This window comes from Scyliorhinus canicula, chromosome 13, assembly GCF_902713615.1.
Source record: "Scyliorhinus canicula chromosome 13, sScyCan1.1, whole genome shotgun sequence".
NCBI classification, from domain to species: domain Eukaryota; kingdom Metazoa; phylum Chordata; class Chondrichthyes; order Carcharhiniformes; family Scyliorhinidae; genus Scyliorhinus; species Scyliorhinus canicula.
This window is the reverse complement of record NC_052158.1, coordinates 101,558,375-101,581,706: the sequence shown is the minus strand read 5'-3', so window position 1 is coordinate 101,581,706 and position 23,332 is coordinate 101,558,375. Positions and strand designations below refer to the sequence as shown.

At 46.1% G+C, this 23,332-nt stretch overlaps 1 protein-coding gene across 3 annotated transcripts in view; it reads left to right on the top strand.

Moving 5' to 3' along the window:
* The window catches only part of LOC119975799 (Golgi integral membrane protein 4-like), a 170,434-nt gene that overhangs the window by 114,648 nt on the left and 32,454 nt on the right, over positions 1-23,332 (top strand). For all 3 annotated transcript variants that reach the window (XM_038815658.1, XM_038815657.1, XM_038815659.1), the window contains 2 exons: positions 6,185-6,390; positions 10,309-10,385. In XM_038815658.1, coding sequence (XP_038671586.1) covers positions 6,185-6,390; positions 10,309-10,385 — 283 coding nt within the window. The remainder of the gene's footprint in view (positions 1-6,184; positions 6,391-10,308; positions 10,386-23,332) is intronic.

Below are 23,332 nucleotides of genomic sequence, written 5' to 3'. Positions count from 1 at the left end.
ACCTGGTTACTACAAAGTCAGGAAGTACCACAGGCTGGTTTGTTTTCAATTTTTCTTCAGCTGGAATTTCTATCAGCTGTTCAACCACAGTAGGCAGCGCTACTATCTGTGATCAAGCTGTATCATTCCCGAGAATGAATTGGATCCCTCCAATGGGCAATATCTCTAATTACTCCTACAACCAATTCTCTCATCTCATCTTCAAGCTACTCAAGTTTATTTTCACCAATGGATTTTTTCTTGTTGCACCGTGAATACCGCTGACCAGAACCTCTTCCTTCAATACTCCTTCTGACAGCATAAATACTTATCCCACAACAATAGGGTTTGACTTGCTCCTGTATCTCTTAAAATGTTACTATATTTCCCCATGCCATTTTTTATACATGGAAAGACAAAATCCTTCAGATACAAAATTCCTGAACGCTTCAGCTACCTGCTCATCACTCTGCCCCTGTACAATTTGTGCACACATTTTCACCCCTATTGTTTGGGTTTCTGTGTTTATGAACCTTATTGACTTCTTTTGTTCTCCAATAGTTCCTTTCTTAAGGTTTATAACTCCAACTGGCTGTCCTTTTAACTCCCAGCATCATGATTCGACGCGGCGTAGTTTATTACAATAAAAGCATCTAATTTTTCTCATATCTCTCATTTCCTCAGCACCATCTTTTTTGAGGTGAAGTCTCCTTGGAATTTTCGACTTCCTCTCTTGTTTGGCTGTCTTTTCTCGAGCCTTCCCATTTTCTACCTTTCTCAGATTTAAACTTGCGTTGATTTAAAAAGATAGGCTTTGACCTCATAATCGTCAGCAGTCTAGCAGTTTTAACCCTTCTTCCACCTGAGTTCTTATCACTGCAGGTAATGAATCTTTAAATTCTTGCAACAGAATTCCTTCTGAAGGCCTCTAGGTTTTTTCAATTTTTAATGCTCTCACCCACCTATCAAAATTACTTTGTTAACCCTTTTGAATTCAATATAATCTGTCCAGAGTTTTTTCTTATATTTTGAAACTTTTGTCTGTAAGCTCCGGTACTAACTCATAAGTATTCAGTACAGCTTTCTTCACTGTATCGTACACCTCAGACCTTTCCTCATGCACTGGATTGCCAACTTCTATTGGTGCATTTCTGACAGTTCGATCATGTGACATCTGATCACATGACACTTAGCCACTGGGCCCACTGTAGTAAAGTGCTCCTGGTTTGTGCCAGCGGTTTCCACGGAGAACTAGGACACCACCTGCTAGCAGGTGAGGAAAATGTGCAAGTACAAATTACAGGTGTGAAGCACCAATGTAAGACAGCCTTGGGGGGGAATAAATTAGTTTGGGAGTTCTGGAGTCTTCCATTCAGCACAGGAGCGTGTTGGCAGGAGGAAAAGATCACAGATGTATTTGGAATTCAGAAGGAGCAACAATGTTGACACAGTCATAACTGGATTGATGCCGTCAGATGATAAGTAAGGATGTAATGCAAAGTGGAAGGTCAGAAATGAGATGGTGACCGCTTTACTGAATCCAGTCTGGGAGTGTTTTAGAAGTGCCATCATTGATAGAGTGGAGATGTGTTGCACGGGAAAAAGAGTTGGTTGGTATGAGAGAAGATGGCAAATTCTGGGGTGGGGGAGGCTTCATTGACATAAATGATGCAAATGCTAAACCAACAGTGGTTTAGGAGTTTTGGACCATCTGGAGTTCATCTTGTTGAAGAAGGAAGATGTTAGAGACAATGGCATCCCACATTTTCAGTCAGAAAGAAGTTTGAATTACATTTTATCTCGGATAATGTTTCTTCCCATGTCCAAATTCCTGTCTCTGACCTTCAAATACCAAAATCAGCATGATCACAATGGCAGTACTGATACACGCTGTCACTGAAATGACTATTGCATGCACAGAGTGGCTGCATGAACATTGACTCTCTCCACAGAGTGGGAGCAGCTACACTGAGTCGGGAAGAAGCCAGGAAAGAGGAAATTGATCAGATTGACATCCTTTCTTCTGAATTTCTTAGAGTGGTACCTGGAAGGTCAGTCCTTAATTCCAGGAGACTCTTGGACAATCTGGGAGAGTTAGAAACCCTAACACAGCATGAGGACTTAGAAGATCACGTTGAATGGTATCTTACTTATTACTTGATGCAGATTTTAAGATACATAAATATATTATATATGCTCAGGAACACAGTTCAAGACTGAAAGGTATGTTCGGATAGAGGTGAAGAGATTTTTTTATTCTTTCACGGGGTCACTTGTGTGTAGAATTCTCTTCCCCAGAGAATAGTGGAGGCTGAATCATTGAATTCATTCAAGGCAGAGTTCGACAGATTTTTGATAGACCAAGGTTATGGAGGACAGGCAGCAAAGTGGAGTTGAGACCACAACCAGATCAGCCATGATCTCATTAAATGGCAGACCAGGCTCAGAGGGTTGAGTGATCTACTCCTGCTGCTGAGTCTTACGTTCATGTATCACTCCATTAAGATTAAACATGTCATCCCATGGGACTTAAAGTCTTTTAAGCCAACTTAATTGCCCATAGCTTAGAATTGTCCCCCTTTTGGGATTGAGTACCCTGGTTCTAATTCCTATGGTAAGTAATTAAAATGTCACTGATGTGATTCTTTAGTGCTTTAGTTTTAGGGGGCAAGCATGGTGAGCAGTGTTCAGTTCCAACTTTTTATGTTCAGGATTCATTTCACAATTTATTAATTTTTGGTCTAGAAAACTAAATTACCATTTTAGGTAATACTGAAGTCTTCTGTCTGCTTCCAAAACATGACGGCTGATTGCCTCTAGCCGGAGGCGAATGCCTGGAATTTTTCAGTAATCCGATTGCCCATCCTAGAAGCTTTTCTGTCTTTGACTGATTGTGAAAGCGGCTTCAAAAATGGATCCAATAATTCTGTTGATCATGTAATGACTAGTTTGCTGTTCTAGTATTTAGGAATATACTGAAGTCTGTTTACTCATGTGGAGGGAGAAGGAAAAAGAAATGTAACAACTTGAGACGGGTTACAAATCTGGAACTCCCTTCTGAACCACACCATGGTGAACCTGCATTAGATGGACTGCAGCGGTCCAAGAATGCGGCTCACGATCACTACCTCAAGGGCAATTAGTGATGAGCAGTTTATGCTGGTCGAGCCAGTGACATATACATCCCATGAATAAATAAAAAGGAAAAATGCAAAAGGCGTGGTGCACAAAGTACTTTCAGTTGACCAATGCATCCCTGGTGTTTAGTAATAACCATAAATATTTTATATATGAACATACGCATTAGGAGCAGGAGTAGTCCATTCAGATTCGGACCCTTAAGCCTGTTTGCCATTCATTACAATCATGGCTGATCTAATTGTGGCCTCAATATCCACCTTTTACGTACCCATGATTATTGCGTACAGTTCTGGTCGCCTCATTATAGGAAGGACGTGGAAGCTTTGGAACGGGTGCAGAGGAGATTTACCAGGATGTTGCCTGGTATGGAGGGAAAATCTTATGAGGAAAGGCTGATGGACTTGAGGTTGTTTTCGTTAGAGAGAAGAAGGTTAAGAGGTGACTTAATAGAGGCATACAAAATGATCAGAGGGTTAGATAGGGTGGACAGCGAGAGCCTTCTCCCGCGGATGGAGGTGGCTAGCACGAGGGGACATAGCCTTAAATTGAGGGGTAATAGATATAGGACAGAGGTCAGAGGTGGGTTTTTTACGCAAAGAGTGGTGAGGCCGTGGAATGCCCTACCTGCAACAGTAGTGAACTCGCCAACATTGAGGGCATTTAAAAATTTATTGGATAAGCATATGGATGATAAGGGCATAGTGTAGGTTAGATGGCGTTTAGTTTTTTTTTTCCATGTCGGTGCAACATCGAGGGCCGAAGGGCCTGTACTGCGCTGTATCGTTCTATGTTCTATGTTCTATGATAACTTTTGACTCCCTTATTGGTCAAAAAATCCATCTACCTCTGCCTTAAAAATATTCAATGACCCTGCCTCCACTACTCTCTGGGGAAGAGAGCTCCAAAGACTCGCAACCCTTTGAGAGCAAAAATGTCTCACCTCTCTGCCTTAAATGGGTGACACATTATTTTTAAACTGTGCCCTCTAGTTCTAGTCTCTCCCGGAAGGAGAAACATTCTTTCAGCATCTCAATGTCAAGTCCCCTCAGGATCTTGTATGTTTCAATAAGATCACCTCTCAATCTTCTAAGCTCCAATGGATAGAAGCCTAGCCTGTCCAATCATTCTGCGCAAGATAACCGTAGCCTATCCCAGCTTTCAGTGAATTAATCTTCTCTCAACTGCTTTTGAAACATTTATATCCTTCTCTAAATAAAGGGACCAAACTGTAGACATTGCTCTTGTTGTGGTCTCACAAATGCCATGTACAGCGGTAGCAAAACATTCCTACTTTAATATTCCATTTCCTGCACAACATTCCTTTCAACTTCCTAATCACATGCTGTACCTGCAAACTAACTGTTCCTGACTCATATACGAGAGGCATATGTATTTCAGAATTCCTACAGTGCAGAAGGAGACCATTCGGCCCATTGAGTCTGCACCGACCCTCGACCTATTCCCGTAACTGCATAAGCCCATTTAATCTTCGGACATGAAGAGGCAATTTAGCATCGCCAATCTACCAAACCTTCACATCTTTGGACGGTGGGAGGAAACCAACAAAGACATAGGAAAAAGTACAAACTTCACATAGACAGCCACCCAAGGCCAGAATTGAACGTGGGTCCCTGGAGCTGTGAAGCAATGGTGCTAACCACTGTGCCGCCCGTAGAGTTCTGCAATCTCTCTCCATTTCAATAATGTGCTGCTTTCCTCTTCTTCTTGCCAAAGTGGTCAAGTTCACATTTTCCCACGTTATACTCCATCTGCTAAATTTGTGCCCACTCACTCAATCTACGTCCCTTTGCAGATTCATTGCGTCCTCTTTAAATTTTGCTTTCCTACCTATCTTTTTGTCATTAGCAAACTTAGCAACCATACAGAATACAGGAGGGAGATAGAGAACCTGGTGGAGTGGTGTAACGACAATAATCTCTCCCTCAATGCCGGCAAAACTAAAGAGCTGGTCATTGACTTCAGGAAGCAAAGTACTGTACACACCCTGTCAGCATCAACGGGGCCGAGGTGGAGATGGTTAGCAGTTTCAAATTCCTAGGGGTGCACATCTCCAAAAATCTGTCCTGGTCCACTCACGTCGACGCTATCACCAAAAAAGCACAACAGCGCCTATACTTCCTCAGGAAACTAAGGAAATTCGGCATGTCCACATTAACCCGTACCAACTTTTACAGATGCACCATAGAAAGCATCCTATCAGGCTGCATCACAGCCTGGTATGGCAACTGCTCGGCCCAGGACCGCAAGAAACTTCAGAGAGTCGTGAATACCGCCCAGTCATGATTAAAGACCCCTCCCACCCGGCTTACTCACTTTTCCAACTTCTTCCATCGGGCAGGAGATACAGAAGTCTGAGAACACGCACGAACAGACTCAAAAACAGCTTCCTCCCCACTGTCACCAGACTCCTAAATTACCCTCTTATTGACTGACCTCATTAACACTACGCCCTGTCTGCTTCATCCGATGCCGGTGCTTATGTAGTTACATTGTATATCTTGTGTTGCCCTATTATGTATTTTGTTTTATTCCCTTTTCTTCCCATGTACTTAATGATCTGTTGAGCTGCTTGCAGGAAAATACTATTCACTGTACCTCGGTACACGTGACATTAAACAAATCCAAATCCATACATTCGGTCCCTTCGTCTAAGTCATTGATAAAAATTATAAGTGGTTGACGCTGATCCCTGTGGCACTCCACTCGTCACAGCTTGTCAAAAATTGATACATTTATGCCTGCCCTTTGTTTCCAGTTAGATGTCCAATCCACTATGCATGTGAATATGCTATCCCCTAAATCACAATCTCTTATTTTGCATAGTAATCTTTGATGTGGCACCTTGCCAAGTGACTTCTGGAAATTTACCTAATGACATTATACTACATTAATGCAATTTACTAATGTTTTTGAAGGCTGGTTTTCCTAATATTAAACATATATAACATTGATTCGGTGCATTTAGAAGACATTTTTAAAACTGCACAAATCGGATTTGGATAGCTTGCATATGCTTATTTAATTGCCTGTATTTTTGGTACAGGTTCAAATGAAGACTCATAAATCGCCATATGAGCAACAGTTGGAACAGCAGCGCCTGGCACAGGTACGGGCAGAAGAATCACGGAAGCTGAAAGAAAGACAGGATGCACTGCACCAACAGAGACTGAGGGAATACATGGATCGGCAGGAACGCCTCCAGCATGAAGCAGCACAGAAAGAAGAGTTGCTACGACAAGAACAATCAAGGTGAATCCTGTTTTACAGCAGTCATGCTGTGTGATGTGTCTTCATTTTTAATCAGTGAGATGTTTGTTGCGGAAGGTTAAGATTATCCAGTTCGCCGCCAATCAGGAACAGGACAGTTAATGTTCTGAAAATCGGCATGTGACACCGATATGTTCCCGTTGCTGCTCGAGCCATTACATTATTGGCTCCCCCTGGAAATACGCGGCCAAGCAGCTCCCTGTTTCTCCGACCTTTAATATGCTGAAGGGGCTCCAATGTCATGTTGGAATGAAAGCCAATGGTGGACGGTGGTGGCTTTGGTTTTATTGGCATTGAGCTGGAGTTTAACAAGATGGAATAAAGATCTCTTCCTGATGGGTTTAAAGCACCACATGAGAGATGACATTTTAATAAATTTAAATTCCGAGAAAGCTGTAGAGTCCTATGTAGTATAAATTCTTTAAAAAATGTGCTATCCATCAATAAATTGATGATTAATTAAGCATTCCCAAATTAAAGTAATCCATGATTCAAAAATATAGCAGGGCTTAATCTGGCTAGCCCCTTGAAAATAGGTACAGAATCGCAATCAGCCCATACTGTTTGATGTAATGTCAGCACTTCAACTTCAGAATTCCTACTCAGTTGAATGATTGCTGCATACAGACAATGCCAATTTCATTGGTGCCTCCATATGTTAGCAGGGGGCCCAGAATTGTAATGTGTTAGCCCAAGCTAAAGCTATCCGTTACCTTTAGAAGGGAGGTGTTTTGAGGCTGGAGAAGTTGCTGGTTGACCTGCAGCAAGTGAACCAGACCTGGGAAGTGATGCATAAAAGCAAAACACGGGAGAGAGCAGCTCCAAAGTTTCCCGATCTGCTGCACTGGAGGCATTGATAGAGTGGCGGAAAGTAGGAGATATGCCTATTTCTGCAAGGGACCAAGAGACCCTTCAAACACACGCTCAAATGGCAGTAGGGACAGATAGCCGTGGAGGTCAATGCCAGTGGGTAAAGCCCCAAAGGCCTGGATGAGTTTCCAGTAGAAGTTCAATGACGACACGTGATTGGTCAAGGTCAGTCAATGCATCTTCAAATTCCAACAATACTAACTGTACCAGTAACCTCGGCCACTGTTCAAATCTTTATGCTGCTTTTACTCACCAACCAACAATCTCTTTCAATCGGGGAACAGACCTAACATTCCTGGCTTACCTCATCCTCGTGCACTTCAAACTGGTGCAAGTCCCGGACCCGTATGTCACACCTTGCACACATTGACAGCTATTCAATCATGACAACCACATCAGCCATATATTTTCAGAACATTTGCCAGACGTCCCTCTCTTTTACAGGAAAAGATAGTGCCTAACCAGAAACAGTAGGCACAAACCAGAAGTCCGCAGGTGCACTTACATGACCTAACCCCACAGGGAACTAATAGTAGTGACGATTATTGGGACATCCATTGTTGAGGCTGTGGCCAGTGGTAGAACTGAAACCATTGGCAATGCACAGGCCTCATTCGCACACCCACCCCCTCATCCAGCACACACTCCTCTGCTTTAGAAGCAGTAGATGGTGTAAGCATGCACCCCATACAGTCTTCCTATACTTGAAACAAACCCTTAATTTTTCTTACATAGAATCATAGTCTGGTTACAACATTTGAGGCTATTCAGCGCATTTTGTCCATGCCAGCTCTTTGCTGCTGCTGAAAATCTAAAATAAAAACAGAAAATACTGGATGTGCAATCCAGCTCTTGGTCTGTAACATTGTAGGTAGCAGATGAGGAACATATCAGCAATGATAGAATGGCAGAGCAGACTTGATGGGCTGAATGGCCTAATTCTGCTCCTATATCTTAGAACTTATGAACTTTTGTATGCAATGTGGCAAGATTTTTAAAAAAATTTCTAATAGAATGTTTATTTTGTGGTGGCTTTTATTTTTGCACTCTGACCATGTGAACATTGTGATGCTCAGTGGTAGAGCTGTGGGACTGCTGGAGAATGGGGAATTGGGAGTTCAGTAAGTGGGATCAGAATTGGATGAGTTCCTCAGGCACCTGCTCCACCAGAGGTTATTTGGTTTGGCTCCTCTCTCCCTTTTTGCTCCTCTTCCTCTTTCTGCTCTTCTGCTCCCACTTACGGCCAGGTTGTGCAAGATATAAGAGACAACCTTGGGTTTTGACACCCACTCTGCCAAATATTGCCAGGCTGCTGGCAGTGGGAGTCTTGTTTCAGAATGCCAGTGGTCTGCACTGTCGCATTTTGTGTGACAGCACGGTTTTGACTGGGCATTATTGCGCACTGGATCCATTAGCCATGTCATCAAAAGATACCACTTGTTTGCCAGAAGCCACCCTTTGATGTTCTGTGGTGGCTCAAATGCAGCTGGCACAGTTGTTTGCTGCAGAATGAAGATTTTGTGACTCTTGCTGGGATACTGGATATTAACTTGCACGATTTGCTGCTTGTGGTCAACACTAGCAGGACATGAGGGACTCCTGTCCTTCTCGGTTCCAGTAATGGGGCAGAGTTGACATGCAACGCCCACAGAGTGATATGCTTAGTTAATGGTACCCTGCACCCTGAGAAACTAACAATCTCAGTGAAACCTTGTGTTCACTCCCCCGCTTGTATCTGCTAGGATAGAATATCTATTTTTGAACACAGGACCTCCCTTACACAGCAGTGGATGGCAAATATCTCAGCTCCAGGCTCAAAGGAGCTGGATGCATACAAGATTATCGCCATGGGCACCTTCACAGCCAGCGGCAATGGGGCCACAGTTGTGATTTCAAGGAGGTGGAAGATTTCATTCAGACCATCACAGAAGTCAGACATTGTTCCCCACTGAGGTAAATGTCAAAACATTTCTCCCTGAACACCCTGGGCAGATATTGTCTCCTGCTAAGAGTCCTTCTTTGCCACGCATCTCCACCTGCTTCCAGCAGCTTGTCATAGGAATCATCCAGTAACTAACCTGAGAGTGATTTGTGATCCCTTTAATTATCACAGGTTTACAGGGGAGGGTGGTTCTCCTTCCTGCTGCTGAATAAAGAAAAGAGAGATTGTTAGTGGAAGCGTTGAACTCCAAAATGGCACTCGTTCCATCAGATCTTCATGATCCTCTTCATACCAGCATAATTTCCTGCCCCCAGCAAGGAAAGTCAGTTGCAAATGGACCAGCTTTTTAAAAAATTGACCCTAAGCAATAACACGCTGGGGCTGACCGTCAGTAATCTGTTTAGTCCATTCATTGCAAGCCCACTAATAAGAGTTCCATGGAGTCCCTACAGTGCAGAATGGGGCCGTTCAGTCCATCGCGTGTACGCCAACCCTCCAAAAGAGCACCCTACCTAGGCCCACGCCCCTGCCCTATCCCTGTACCACGTAACCCCACTTAACCTGCACATCTTTGGACTGTGGGAGGAAACCGGAGCGCCCGGAGGAAATCCATGCAGACACCGGAAGAATGTGCAAACTCCACACAGACAGTGACCCACGGCCGGAATCGAATCTGGGTCTCTGGTGCCACGAGGAAGCAGTACTAACCACTGTGCCACCGTGCTGTGACCAATGAGGCATCCAGTGTGACTTGCTCCACAAATGTGTGCGCTTGTAGCTCATGTGATTTTGGAGCTTTTAAGGGCACTTGCAGAACCCAAAGAAAACAGTTGCTAAAGAGCCAAATTTCTCACCCAGCCTGTTCAAAAGCTTCTACTATTCGCAGCGGTTGTACAAATGAACTCATGAGAAATCATTGTGTAATTAACATGCTCTTCCTTCTCAATTGCTACCTTAACTCCACTGTGATCCACGGGCTATCTTCTGATCATGCATTCAGACTTTTCCATAGAATTTTAATACCATTGCTTAGTTAATACCATACTATTAATGCACATTCTTCTTACACTGGATGTTTAACATTACAGGCACCAGTCAGATTTTAATAATGATGAAGCTGCTGAAGGTGATGATGAACGAGATGTACGTGAGGAGGAGGAAGAAGGTAAGGTTGGATCTAAGGGTTTGATGGAATGATTAAACTGGTTCGCAGAAATGTAATCTTGAGCTGGCAAGAAGTTAATATGTTTTCCACAATCTCTTGTCTTTAACAAAGAAGCCAATGTGAAAGGATTAATTCCGAGAATATGTTGTAAATTTAAATGATCAAATGTCTCAAAAGTGCGCAGACCTAATTAATGCTGAAGTTAAAATGAATATGTTAAACACTTGTTGTATTCTACCATAAGATTTCTACCCATTGAGTCATGCTATCTACAATTTTGCTGGGACCATGGCAATTGACAATGGGCCAGATTTCATAGGCGGTGGACAGACAGCTCAACTCCCAAATGGACCAACATTTAAAAAGCCTGCCCTGAAGCAAGAACAAACTGGGGGTGGGTTAATCAGAATGAGGGTCAGGTTTCTGACCCTCAGTAGACTGAACATCTCACCCTTGAAAGCTGCTGGACAATCTTATTGGCAGGTAGCTGTAGCAGTCCCGGAAGTTCCAGAGCTCAGTCGTGGGTGCTGCTGGGTCTGCAAGGAGGCCCCAGGAAGAGGATCCTGGTGACTGAAGACAGTTAAGTCCTGGGCTTTTAGAGTGGGGCGGGGTTAGTGCAGAGTTTCCCAAATGGAGTTTTGTGGACGACTGGTGTGCTGTGAAATATGACTCAAAATTATTGAAAAATAAATGTAAGTAAAATGAATCTAACCTTCATCTTCAGTTTCATGATCAGCGTCTCCAAGACCCGACGATCCTCAGATCTCCCCGCCAATTTTTACATTGGTCAGATGCATTACCAATGTAAAACAATCCGAACCATGTATGTGGCACAGTGATTAGCACTGCTGCCTCACAGTGCCATGGACCCGGGTTCGGCCCTGACCTTGGGTGACTGTCTGTGGAGTTTGCACTTTCTCCATGTCTGTTTGGGTTTCCTCCCACAGTTGAAAGATATACAGTTAGTTGGATTGGCCATGATAAATTGCCCCTTAGTGTCCAAAATGTTAGGTGGGGTTACTGGGATCCAGGAATATGGTGAGAGAAGTGGGCCGGGGTAGGGCTCCCTGTCGGAGGGTCAGCGCAAACCCGATGGGCCATAAGGCTTCTTTTTGCCTTGTAGGGATTCTATAATTCTACATATGGCCCTTTCATGGCTGGGGCATGCATGGGAGGTCCAAGGATCATAAGGACTTCAACTTGTCGACCACTGAGCTAAAGGTGTGCGCCAGCATAAAGCGAAAACACAAAAAGAGCCTAAAAACCCTTGGAGAAGCAAAAAAGATGAGGAGAAGTTAACAAAAAACAATGGGCGAAATTCTCCCCCCCCCCCCACGACGGGTGGGAGAATAGGGGGAGGGCCTTCCCGACTTTTTGACGCCCTCCCGCTATTCTCCCCCCCCCCCCCCCCCCCCCGCCAAAATCCCGACAAGAATCGCTGCCGCCGTTTTTTTATGGCCGGCAGCGATTCTCAGCTGTTAGAAGGGCCGAAGTCCCAGCCCTTTACGACCTTTTTACGAACGGCAAACACACCTGGTCCTGCCGTTCGTAAAAACGTCGTGACAAACTCGCAAAAAATAACCATGGCACCGATTGGCACGGCAGTACCACGGCCGTGCCAAGGGTGCCATGGGCCCGCGATCGGTGGGCACCGATCGCGGGCAGCGGGCCCGATGCCCGCGCACTATTTGTCCTTCCACCGCCCCGCAGTATCAATACGCGGGGCGGCTGAGGGGCAACCCGGCCCGCGCATGCGCGGGTTTCGCGCAAAAACGCGATGACGTCACCCGCGCATGCGCGGGTGGAGTCTTCCCACCTGCGCATGCGCGGCTGACGTCATATGACGCGTCAGCCGGCGCTAACTCCGGCAAGCGGGCTTAACGATTTTCGTTAAGCCCGACTTGTCGGAGCCTCCGACGTCGGGCTGCTAGCCCCGACGGGGGGCCAGAATCGGTCCCCCGTCGGGAAGGGGCGCGCTGCCGTAAAACCCGGTTTTACGGCAGTTTTACGATTTCTCCCGTTTTGGGAGAATTTCGCCCAATGTTCCCATTGAAGGAAGAAGAGAGAGGTCAGAAAGACGAACCAATAAAGCTAAGAAAAGGAGAAAAAGGCTCCGAGAAAGGGCTGCGGGGAGCAGACCTCAATTGATGTGGGCTGAAGAGAACCCGAGTAGACAAATAAAAACCCAAAAGAAGCCTTGAAGATCCCAGGACGGCAACTGAAGGTTGATAACTCCACGCAGCAGGTTATCAGGGAAAGGATACACCTTTTGGACGAGTAGTGTTCGGCTTGACATACCCAAAGAGCTGAAATTGTGCTTGTAAGTTGTTGCTTCAGTGCATTTATTGTGTAGTGTGGTGTGTTTGACCACAGTTTTCCATGAATGAGTTCTTGAAGAAAAGTGAAGAATCTCGCCCTGATTCAGATGTGGCCGATTGAACAGAATTTCAGGAGATTAAAACCAGGGCCGGGATTCTCCCCTACCCGGTGCGGCGGGGGGTCCCGGTGTGTTGGTGCCACGCCAGCCGGGGCTGAAAGGAATTCGCCGGCCGGCCTAAGTCCGTACATGCGCCAGAGCGTCAGCGGCTGCTGATGTCATCCCGGCGCATGCGCAGGTGGGGGGTCTTTTCCGCCTCCGCCATGGTGAAGACCATGGCAACGGCGGAAGAAAAAGAGTGCCCCCACGGCACAGGCCCGCCCGCCGATCGGTGGGCCGTGATCGCGGGCCAGGCCACCGTGGGGGCACCCCCCAGGGTCAGATCACCCTGCGCCCCCCCAGGACCCCGGCGCCCGCCCGCACCGTCAATCCCGCCGGTCAGGTAGGTGTTTTGATTCCCGCCGGCGGGAGAGGCTTGTCAGTGGCGGGACTTGGGCCCATCGCGGGCCAGAGAAACGCCGCAGGGGGCCCGACGACCGGCGCGATTCCCGCCCCCCGCCGAAACTCGGGTGGTGGAGACTTCGGGACACGGCAGGGCAGGATTGACGCCGGCCCCGGGCGATTCTCCGACCCGGCGGGGGGCCGGAAAATCCCGCCCCAGGTTTGTATAGAAATAGTACAGCAACAGCTGCATGTTGCTCTGCCCCAGAATTCCTAATTTGCAGGGAGAAGATCACAAATGCTGCAATGGTACCACGTAATTTGAAGCGCCATTTCAATACAAAACACCGTTCACTCTGCAGCAAAAATCATAGAATTAACAGTGCAGAAGGAGGCCATTCGACCCATTGGGTCTGCACCGGCCCTTGGAATGAGCATTCTACTTAAGACCACGCCTCCCACCCTATCCCTGTAACCCAGTAACCCTGCCTAACCATTTTTGGACACTAAGGGCAATTTAGCATGTCAATCCACGTAACCTGCACATCTTTGGACTGTGGGAGGAAAGTGGAGCACCGGACGAAACCCACGCAGATACGGGTAGAACGTGCAGACTCCGCACAGACAGTGACCCAGGCCAGGAATCGAACCTGGGGCCCTGGAGCTGTGCGAACCACTGTGCTACTGTGCTGCTCAATACACAGTACTTCAAGTGCCTGAGAGAACAAAACATAAAGCAAAATCAACACATTCTGGAGTGTGTATGGGTTTCAGGTAATGCGCAGGAGGTGAGTAACCTGTTGGCTGAGCTCACAGCAAAATCAAAGAACCTACACACCATTGCCAAAACCCGAATTCTGCTGGTATGCAAATACATTATGAGAGTAATGTTGGGAGCTGATGCTACCAAAGACACCAACAAAGTTCCTCTTTGTGATAATACAATCAAACGGCATAGAAAATGTTAGTTAATATTGAACAGAGGTTTCAGGAGAAATTAGAAATGAGTGAACAATGACTCCACAGATATCAATGGGCATTGCCAGTGCTTAGCCGATGTCAGGTATGTTAGAATTTGTTCTTTTGCAATGAATTGCCCAGTCATACTACTGGAGAGGAAATCTTTCATGTCACAATTGCTTATTTGGAGGAAAGCAATCTTTTTTAAAAATAAACATTGTATTGAGGTATTTATGGCATTATAACAACAAAATAAACAATGTACATGAAACTATAAACATAGTGCAAAAGCCATCTCTCTCCCATACAGGTCCCACCTTTATTAACCCCCTACTCTAAGCTAAACTAGCCCCCACCCCTTATGCTGCCGATTAATTTTCCGTGAAGAAGTCGTCGAATGGTTGCCACCTCCGGGGGAACCCTAACAGTGACCCTCTCAAGGCGAACCCCTGCCAAGATCCCCTAAGCTTCGGACATCTCCAGAACATGTGGAGATGATTCGCAGGTCCTCCCACACATTTTGAGCACCTGTATTCCAACCCAAAGAATCTGCTCATCCAGGCCACTGTCATGTGAGCCCGGTGAACAACCTTGAATTGTATCAGGCTGAGCCTGGCACATGTTGCGGACGCGTTGACTCTACTCAACGTGTCCGCCCATAGACCATCCTCTATCTCTCCTCCCACTTGCGCTTCAGCTCCTCGGTCTACATCTCCTCTGACCCCATAAGTTCCTTGTAAATGTCTGAGACGCTCCCTTCTCCTACCCACCCTCTGGAAACTAACCTGTCCTGAATCCCCCTTAGCAGTAGGAGCGGGAAGGTTGACACCTGTTTACGTAGGAGAGGAAATCAATCTTAACTGGACCAAAAGTAATAGCATCTGCACTGACAGAGCATCTTCCATGATGGGAAATGTCAAAGAATATGTGGGAAAAGTGTAAGAACAGAATCCTGATATCCAGGTCAGCCACTGTATACTGCACCGTGAAGCCCTTGTTGCCAAAACAGTGCCATCTGAGTTAACAGCAGTCTTTGACCAAACAGTGAAAATCGTGAATAATGCAAAGTCATGTCCTCTGGAATCGCACTTATTTACTATTCTGTGTGAAGAGATGGGGGCTGAGTACCAGGGTTTACTCACACACACTGAGTTGCGATGGCTGTCTATGGGAAAGGTCCTTTCTCATGTTTAAAAGGCCCGTAGTTTTTTGCCTCTGTATGAATCACCACACAAAATTTTTATATGTGATCATTCTTGGTGTGCTGAGCTTGCGTATCTTTCAAATATTTTCAGCCATCTAAATGAGCCAGGCGCCCAATGGAATGCCATGCTCCGGTGCCTCGCCATTGGCATAAATGCATTCTATGTCGCACGTACAGTAAACACCGTTGGCATATTAGTAACAAACATGCCCCAGTATTCTCCAGGCCTCCCGCGATGCTCCACCTCCAGGAGGAATTGCCAACGGTGAGGTTCACTTCACGGGAAATAGGCGCCGTGGCTGCTGAGGGGGAAAGTGGAGGTTGGGCTTGTTTCCAAAGGCACAGTTGGGGGGGGGGGGGGGGCGTCTGCCAGGGTCGGGGGGGGGAGCGGGGGGGGGGGTGACCAGAGGGTGGGCCATGAGGTTGGGTGTCCTGAATTGCTCCAGGACCGGCGCCAATCCGGGGTCATAGAACACCACCGATTCAGTCCCGGCTTCAGCACTTAAGTTTCTCAAACAGAGAATCCGCCCATAGGGCATGCACCCTCTGCTCATGACCTCGCCCCTTCCTGCTTTTTCAAAGAAGTTGCTGCCCATATTTTTTATGACAGTGGAATTGGATTGAGGCCTTTAACTGCTACTCGGTTGGGCTTCAGTAGGCCAAAAAGGTGGGTGACATTTTGGGTGCTTATCCACTGACTCCTCCCAAATCCCTGCCCGTTGTAAAATGGGAAACAGATTGGTGGTGGGTGGAAAGGAGGTGGGCTGGGCACCCCACACGTGTGTGTCTTCCCAACCCAAAACAATGCCTGGCAAGGGGCTGTGAAATCTGGTCTACTGCTTTCTTTTTGTTTGGAAAGCAATTGGAGTGTCACTGTGCATCATTCTTGATACCTGACATTCTAGTGGCATGTCCAATGCATCATGGAAGATTTGATTTCCAGAAGTAAGATATTAATTATACTATCTACCAAACTTAGTTAACAACAACTTTTGAATCAATTCTCCCTGCACCATGCACCATAACTAAACAAAAATGACAAAAGACTTGCACTTATGCTTCACCTGTGCCATTTTTGAATGATTTGTTTCGAGGCATGCTGGAGTAATTCATGCAGTCCTATTTTGGCTTGTCCATTGGCGGTTTTGTTGAGAACAAGAACTGGCAGTGTTTACCCATGTCCGACCAATCATTAGAAGTCCCTTGGATTAAACAGCATCTACTGTTGTATTTGCAATTATGCAGAAAAAGAAACTGTAAGATTGTGATAATGTAATTGATTCTGTGCTTTTGCAAACAATTAATAATGAATCCCTTGAGGGCGGTATGCTGGTGCAACGGTTAGCGATGCTGCCTCACGGCGCTGTGGACCTGGGTTCAATCCTGGCCCCGGGTCACTGTCCGTGCGCCAAAAATGTGCAGATTAGGTGAATTGGCCATGCTCAATTGCCCCTTAATTGGGAAAAAAAATAATTGGGTACTCTAAAATGATTTTTTTTTAAATTAATCCCTTGAATTTTCACCAGAAATGACTGATTGGCAGAATTTGGGTAATCTCCGTTTCCCAGCAAAAGCTTTCATGGATTTATTTAAGTGAGTGTACATTCTGCTTCAAAGATTCAAATAGAAAATATAATTGGAACCATCACTCTTTAGTTTATAATTTTGCTGTAGCTTTATCATGGGCTGCTCTATGGTGTTACTATTTGTATTCCTGTATTCCTGCATATTAATATTTCCAAAGCATGTTCAATCTATGCCAGGATAAGCTATCACAAATTGTGCACAGTAATATTTTAAAATCATGTTCAGAGATGTGAATGTTAATACTGCAAACTAGATCAAAGGTTCTTCATAAACAATACTGAAACCCTAATGCTAGAAGTTATTGCTGTTGGCACCAGACTTCAAAGTCTAATGTATATGTATGGGCCGGGATTCTCCCTTCTGGAGACTAAGTCCCCACGCCGGCATAGAACAGGCACCAACCACTCCGGCATTAACAGCCCCCGAAAGAGCGGAATTCTAGGTGGACGGCGGAGGGGTTGGCACGAGTTCACGCATGCGCCAAAGGGCTGGTGTGGTTTTGCGCATGCACGGAACTACCAGCGTGATTCTGCGCATGCGCAGACCGGCCGGCGTAATTTGCTGCATGCGCGAGGGTTCTCTTCACCGTGCTGGCCATGGCGGAGCCCTACAGGGGCGGGCGCGGAAGGAAGGAGTGCCCCCACAGAACAAACCCACCCGCAGATCGGTGGGCCCCAATCGCAGGCCGGGCCACCGTGGCCCCCCCTCCCAGGTCAGATCCCCCCCCCCCCCCCCGCGCCCCACGGAATACCGCCCCCGCCGACTTACCTGTCAGGTCCCGCTGGTACGTGAGTTGAGTGATTGACACCGGAGGGACTGGCCAGAAACGGGCGGCCGCTCAGCCCATCGGGGCCCGGACAATCGCTGGGGGGGCCGCTGCCAACGGCCCCCGACTGGCATGGCGTGAATCCCGCCCTCGAGCGGAAAAGCGGCACCGGAGAATAGGGCAGCCGGAGTCGGAGCGGGATTCACACCACCCCCCAGGGATTCTCCGACCCGGTGAGGGGTTGCAGAATTCCCGGGGGGAGGGGGGGGGGGGGGTGAATCGCGCCCCGACTCTGGCTGCCTTATTCTCTGGCACTGTTTTTCGGGTGGGGACGGGATTCTTTGTTCATTTGTCCATTATTTTTGTCCATCTACCTTTATCTATTATTTTACTGGTCGTATTAAGTCATTTAAAGGTATTGATTTGGTGTCTATTATAATAACAAACAAATATTTGTAAGTTATTTGCATCGAGTGTTCATCTGGTCTATGACGACACTACTTTTGGCAAACTGGGAGGGAGAGAATTTGAACTTATGCTCTGGCTGACTTGGCAGTAAGGGGATTGAGTTAATGTCTGGGACCCCTGGCATATCAGTCTGAAGACCAAAAGGGGAGCCTCAGACTCGAAGGCCAAAAGCAGGTGCCAAAGCTTCCTGGCATTGAAATGAAGAAGTTCATAGAATCATAGAATTTACAGTGCAGAAGGAGGCCATTCGGCCCATCAAGTCTGCACCGGCTCTTGGAAAGAGCACCCCACCCAAGCCCACACCCCCACCCCATTCCCATAACTCAGTAACTCCACCCAACACTAAGGGCAATTTTGGACACTAAGGGCAATTTAGCATGGCCAATCCACCTAACCTGCACATCTTTGGACTGTGGGAGGAAACCGGAGCACCCATGAGAAAACCCATGCACACACACGGGGAGAACGTGCAGACTCCGCACAGACAGCGACCCAGTGGGGAATCGAACCTGGGACCCTGGAGCTGTGAAGCAATTGTGCTAACCACTATGCTACCATGCTGTCCTCTAAACTCTTAAGTTCCTCTAAGTGCCCGCTAAGTTCTTCTAAACATGTCTTGTCCAGTGTTACTGTTTGCGTTTTTTGCCAAGATCATTCTGCTCCATACCTTATTTCAACCGTTTTCTAACATGGACAAAAGATCTGAATTCCAGAGGTGAGTTGTAAGTGACTGCCCCTGTCATCAGGCATTTGACTGAGCCTGGCACCAAGGAACTCAAGTAAAATTGAAATCAATGGAAACCAGGGGCAAAATTCTCCACTGACTGAACTCATACCTAGCACAAAGGTAGATGGTTGTGGTTGGAGACCAATCATCTCAGCCACAGGACCACGCTGCAGGAGCTCCACAGGGGAGTGTCCTCAGCCCAACTATCATCAGTTACTTCATCATTGACCTTCCTTCCATAAAATGATCAGTAAGTAGAGAAGTTCACTGATGACTTCCATATTCAATTCCATTCAGAATCCTTTAGAAAATAAAGCAGTCTGTTCCGAGTGCAACAAGGCCGAGGCTACCTTCAGGCTTTGGCTAATAAATGTCAAATAACATTTGCGCCACCCAAGTGTCAGACAATGATCATCTCCAACAAAAGAAAGTCTGACCATCTCTCCTTGACATTCAGTGGCATCACGATTGTTGAATCCTCAATCACCACCATCTTGGGGATTACCATTGACCAGAAACTTAAAAGGACCAGCCATAAGAGCTGTGGCAATGAAAGAAGGTCAAAGGTTGGGAATTATGTGATCAGTAACTTGGACACCTGACTTGCTAAAGCTTTTCCACCACCGTCAAGGCAGAAGTCAGCAACGGGATGGAATGCTCTTCACTTGCTTGGATGATGCAACTTCAACAACATTCAAAAAGTCGGCTCCTTCCAGGGAAAAGCAGCTATTTGATTGGCCGCCCATTCACTATCAGAAACATTTACTCCCTCCATCATCAGTGCAACGTGTACAATTTACAAGATCTTCTGAAGCAATTGGCTTAGGCTTCTTTGACAGTACCTCAGAAACCTGTAACCTCTGCCACCTCAATGGACAAGAGCAGTAGGTGCATAGCAACACCACCATTTGCAAGTCACACACCATCCCAGCCTAGAGTTATATCACTGTTTTTTCATCAAAGTTGGGCCAAAATCCTGGAACTCTGTGCCTAAAAGCACTGTGGAAGTATCTTCAGCCACTAGACCACAACGGTTCAAGAAGGCTGCTCACCAAAATCTTCACAATGCAATTAGCGATGGGCAATAAAAGTTGATTTTGCTGGAGATCTTGTGTATGGTGAGTGAAGCAGCATTATAATTTCTCCAGCCATCCATTGGCTCTTTCACTGCATCTGCTTTATCAACAACAGTAAATTCTAGATATTTTTTAGTGATAGCATCCTTGCACTTAGAGCCTGATTATAAATAAATTCTAATAAAATGTATAGCATGTGGGCAACCCTCGTGCCATGATGATGAAGAAAAAGCATTGAGTTGCACACAAAATCTTGAACTTTAAATAAAGCTTGTGGATTTTTAAAAATGGACATACAAATCAAGGATGGCTGAGGATGTAAATTCAGTCACTGGCTGAATTGGTGTTTGGAGAGACGATGGAATCATACCCTGTTTCCAGACAAAAATAGATCAAAAGCATGAACGCCATCCAGAAACTAATTACAATCTCCTATGGAGATAATGGGAGCTGAGTATCATCTCAGCAGGAATTATATCCTGTAAGCAATGTCCCAGATGGATTTGTGTGTTTTGCCTGCCAGGAATATGCAAAGTCAGGGATAAAAGCCAGCTGCAAAACTTGGTCAGGGTCAACTGGTGCTGGGTGTCCAAGTGTGACGAGGAGAAAAGACATCACACCGGCCCCTGCAAAATCTTGCAGGTACTCGCTCTTGCTCTGTTGAAGCAAGCCAAATCAGCCAAGCCGCAGCTGAAAACGGAAACAGGGCAGCTTCTCAACCAAACTGGGCGGCATGGTGGCACAATTCACAGCACTGCTGCCTCACAGAGCCAAGGACCCTGGATCAATTCCGGCTTGGGTGACTGACTGTGTGGAGTTTGCACATTCTCCCTGCGTGGGTTTCCTCCGGGTGTTCTGGTTTCCTCCCACAGTCGAAAGATCTGCGGGTTAGGTGGATTGGCCATGCAAAATTTCCTCTTAGTATCAAAAAGGTAAGGAGGGTTACAGGGACAGGGTGGGAACCTGGGCCTAGGCAGGATACTCTTTCCAAGGGTTGGTGTAGACTCAGTGGGCCGAGCGTCCTCCTTCTGCACTGTAGGGATTCTATGATATTGTAGAACATTGGTATCTCAAAGCCGACTATTTACCTGCCGAAGTCAATACTACTCGAATTACGAATCGCAATGGCCTTAATGTTTCATCATCCACTCCTCACGGACACGTTAAGGACTATTTTGTACACCTTTTCTTACTTACTTTGGAACCAATTCTCATTTCTTTGTTTTTTGAAAATCTTTTTATTGGCTTTCCTCATATGTATGAACAATTGTTGCTTATATGCATTACATTTTTCTTGCCTACGCTAATTTGCTTTATTTACAGAGATTTGTTTTGTCCTTCATTTCACTAACTACGTACATTTTGCTGCCTTCTGGATTAAAACATAGAACATAACAGCGCAGTACAGGCCCTTCGGCCTTCGATGTTGCGCCGATTTGTGAAACCCCTCTAAAGCCCATCTACACTATTCCCTTATCGTCCATATGCCTATCCAATGACCATTTGAATGCCCTTAGTGTTGACGAGTCCACTACTGTTGCAGGCAGTGCATTCCACGCCCTTACTACTCTCTGAGTAAAGAACCTACCTCTGACATCTGTCCTGTATCTATCTCCCCTCAATTTAAAGCTATGTCCCCTCGTGCTAGACATCACCATCCGAGGAAAAAGGCTCTCATTGTCCACCCTATCTAATCCTCTGATCATCTTGTATGCCTCAATTAAGTCACCTCTTAACCGTCTTCTCTCTAACGAAAACAGCCTCAAGTCCCTCAGCCTTCCCTCATAAGATCTTCCCTCCATACCAGGCAACATCCTGGTAAATCTCCTCTTCACCCTTTCCAATGCTTCCACATCCTTCCTATAATGCGGCGACCAGAATTGCACGCAATACTCCAAATGCGGCCGCACCAGAGTTTTGTACAGCTGCAACATGACCTCATGGCTCCGAAACTCAATCCCTCTACCAATAAAAGCTAACACACCGTACGCCTTCTTAACAACCCTCTCAACCTGGCTGGCAACTTTCAGGGATCTATGTACATGGACATTGAGATCTCTCTGCTCATCCACACTACCAAGAATGTTACCATTAGCCCAGTACTATGTCTTCCTGTTATTCCTTCCAAAATGAATCACCTCACACTTTTCTGCATTAAACTCCATTTGCCACCTGTCAGCCCAGCTCTGCAGCTTATCTATGTCCCTCTGTAACTTGTAACATCCTTCCGCACTGTCCACAACTCCACCGACTTTAGTGTCGCCTGCAAATTTACTCACCCATCCTTCTACGCCCTCCTCCAGATTATTTATAAAAATGACAAACAGTAGTGGCCCCAAAACAGATCCTTGTGGTACACCACTAGTAACTGGACTCCAGTCTGAACATTTCCCATCAACCACCACGCTTTGTCTTCTTCCAGCTAGCCAATTTCTGATCCAAACTGCTAAATCACCCTGAATCCCATGCCTCCGTATTTTCTGCAATAGACTACTGTGGGGAACCTTATCAAACACTTTACTGAAATCCATATACACCACATCAACTGCTTTACCCTCATCCACCTGTTTGGTCACCTTCTCAAAGAACTCAATAAGGTTTGTGAGGCACAACCTACCCTTCACAAAACCGTGTTGACTATCTCTAATCAAATTATTCCTTTCCAGATGATTATACATCCTATCTCTTATAAACCTTTCTAAGACTTTGCCCGCAACAGAAGTAAGGCTCACTGGTCTATAGTTACCGGGATTGTCTCTACTCCCCTTCTTGAACAACGGGACAACATTTGCTATCCTCCAGTCTTCTGGCACTATTCCTGTAGACAAAGATGACTTAAAGATCAAAGCCAAAGGCTCAGCAATCTCCTCCCTAGCTTCCCAGAGAATCCTAGGATAAATCCCATCTGGCCCAGGGGACTTATCTATTTTCACACTTTCCAGAATTGCTAACACCTCCTCGTTATGAACCTCAAGCCCTTCTAGTCTAGTAGCCTGAATCGCAGTATTCTCTTCGATAACATTGTCTTTTTCCTGCGTGAATACTGACAAAAAATATTCATTTAGCACCTCTCCTATCTCCTCGGACTCCACGCACAACTTCCCACTTCTGTCCTTGACTGGCCCTACTCTTACCCTGGTCATTCTTTTATTCCTGACATATCTATAGAAAGCTTTAGGGTTATCCTTGATCCTATCTGCCAAAGACTTCTCATGTCCCCTCCTGGCTCTTCTTAGCCCTCTCTTTGGATCCTTCCTAGATTGGTCTATGATATACCCCCCCTTTCCTCTTCCCCACCCCCATTGTTTTCAGCACCCTTCCTCTTTTGTGGTTTCCCCATT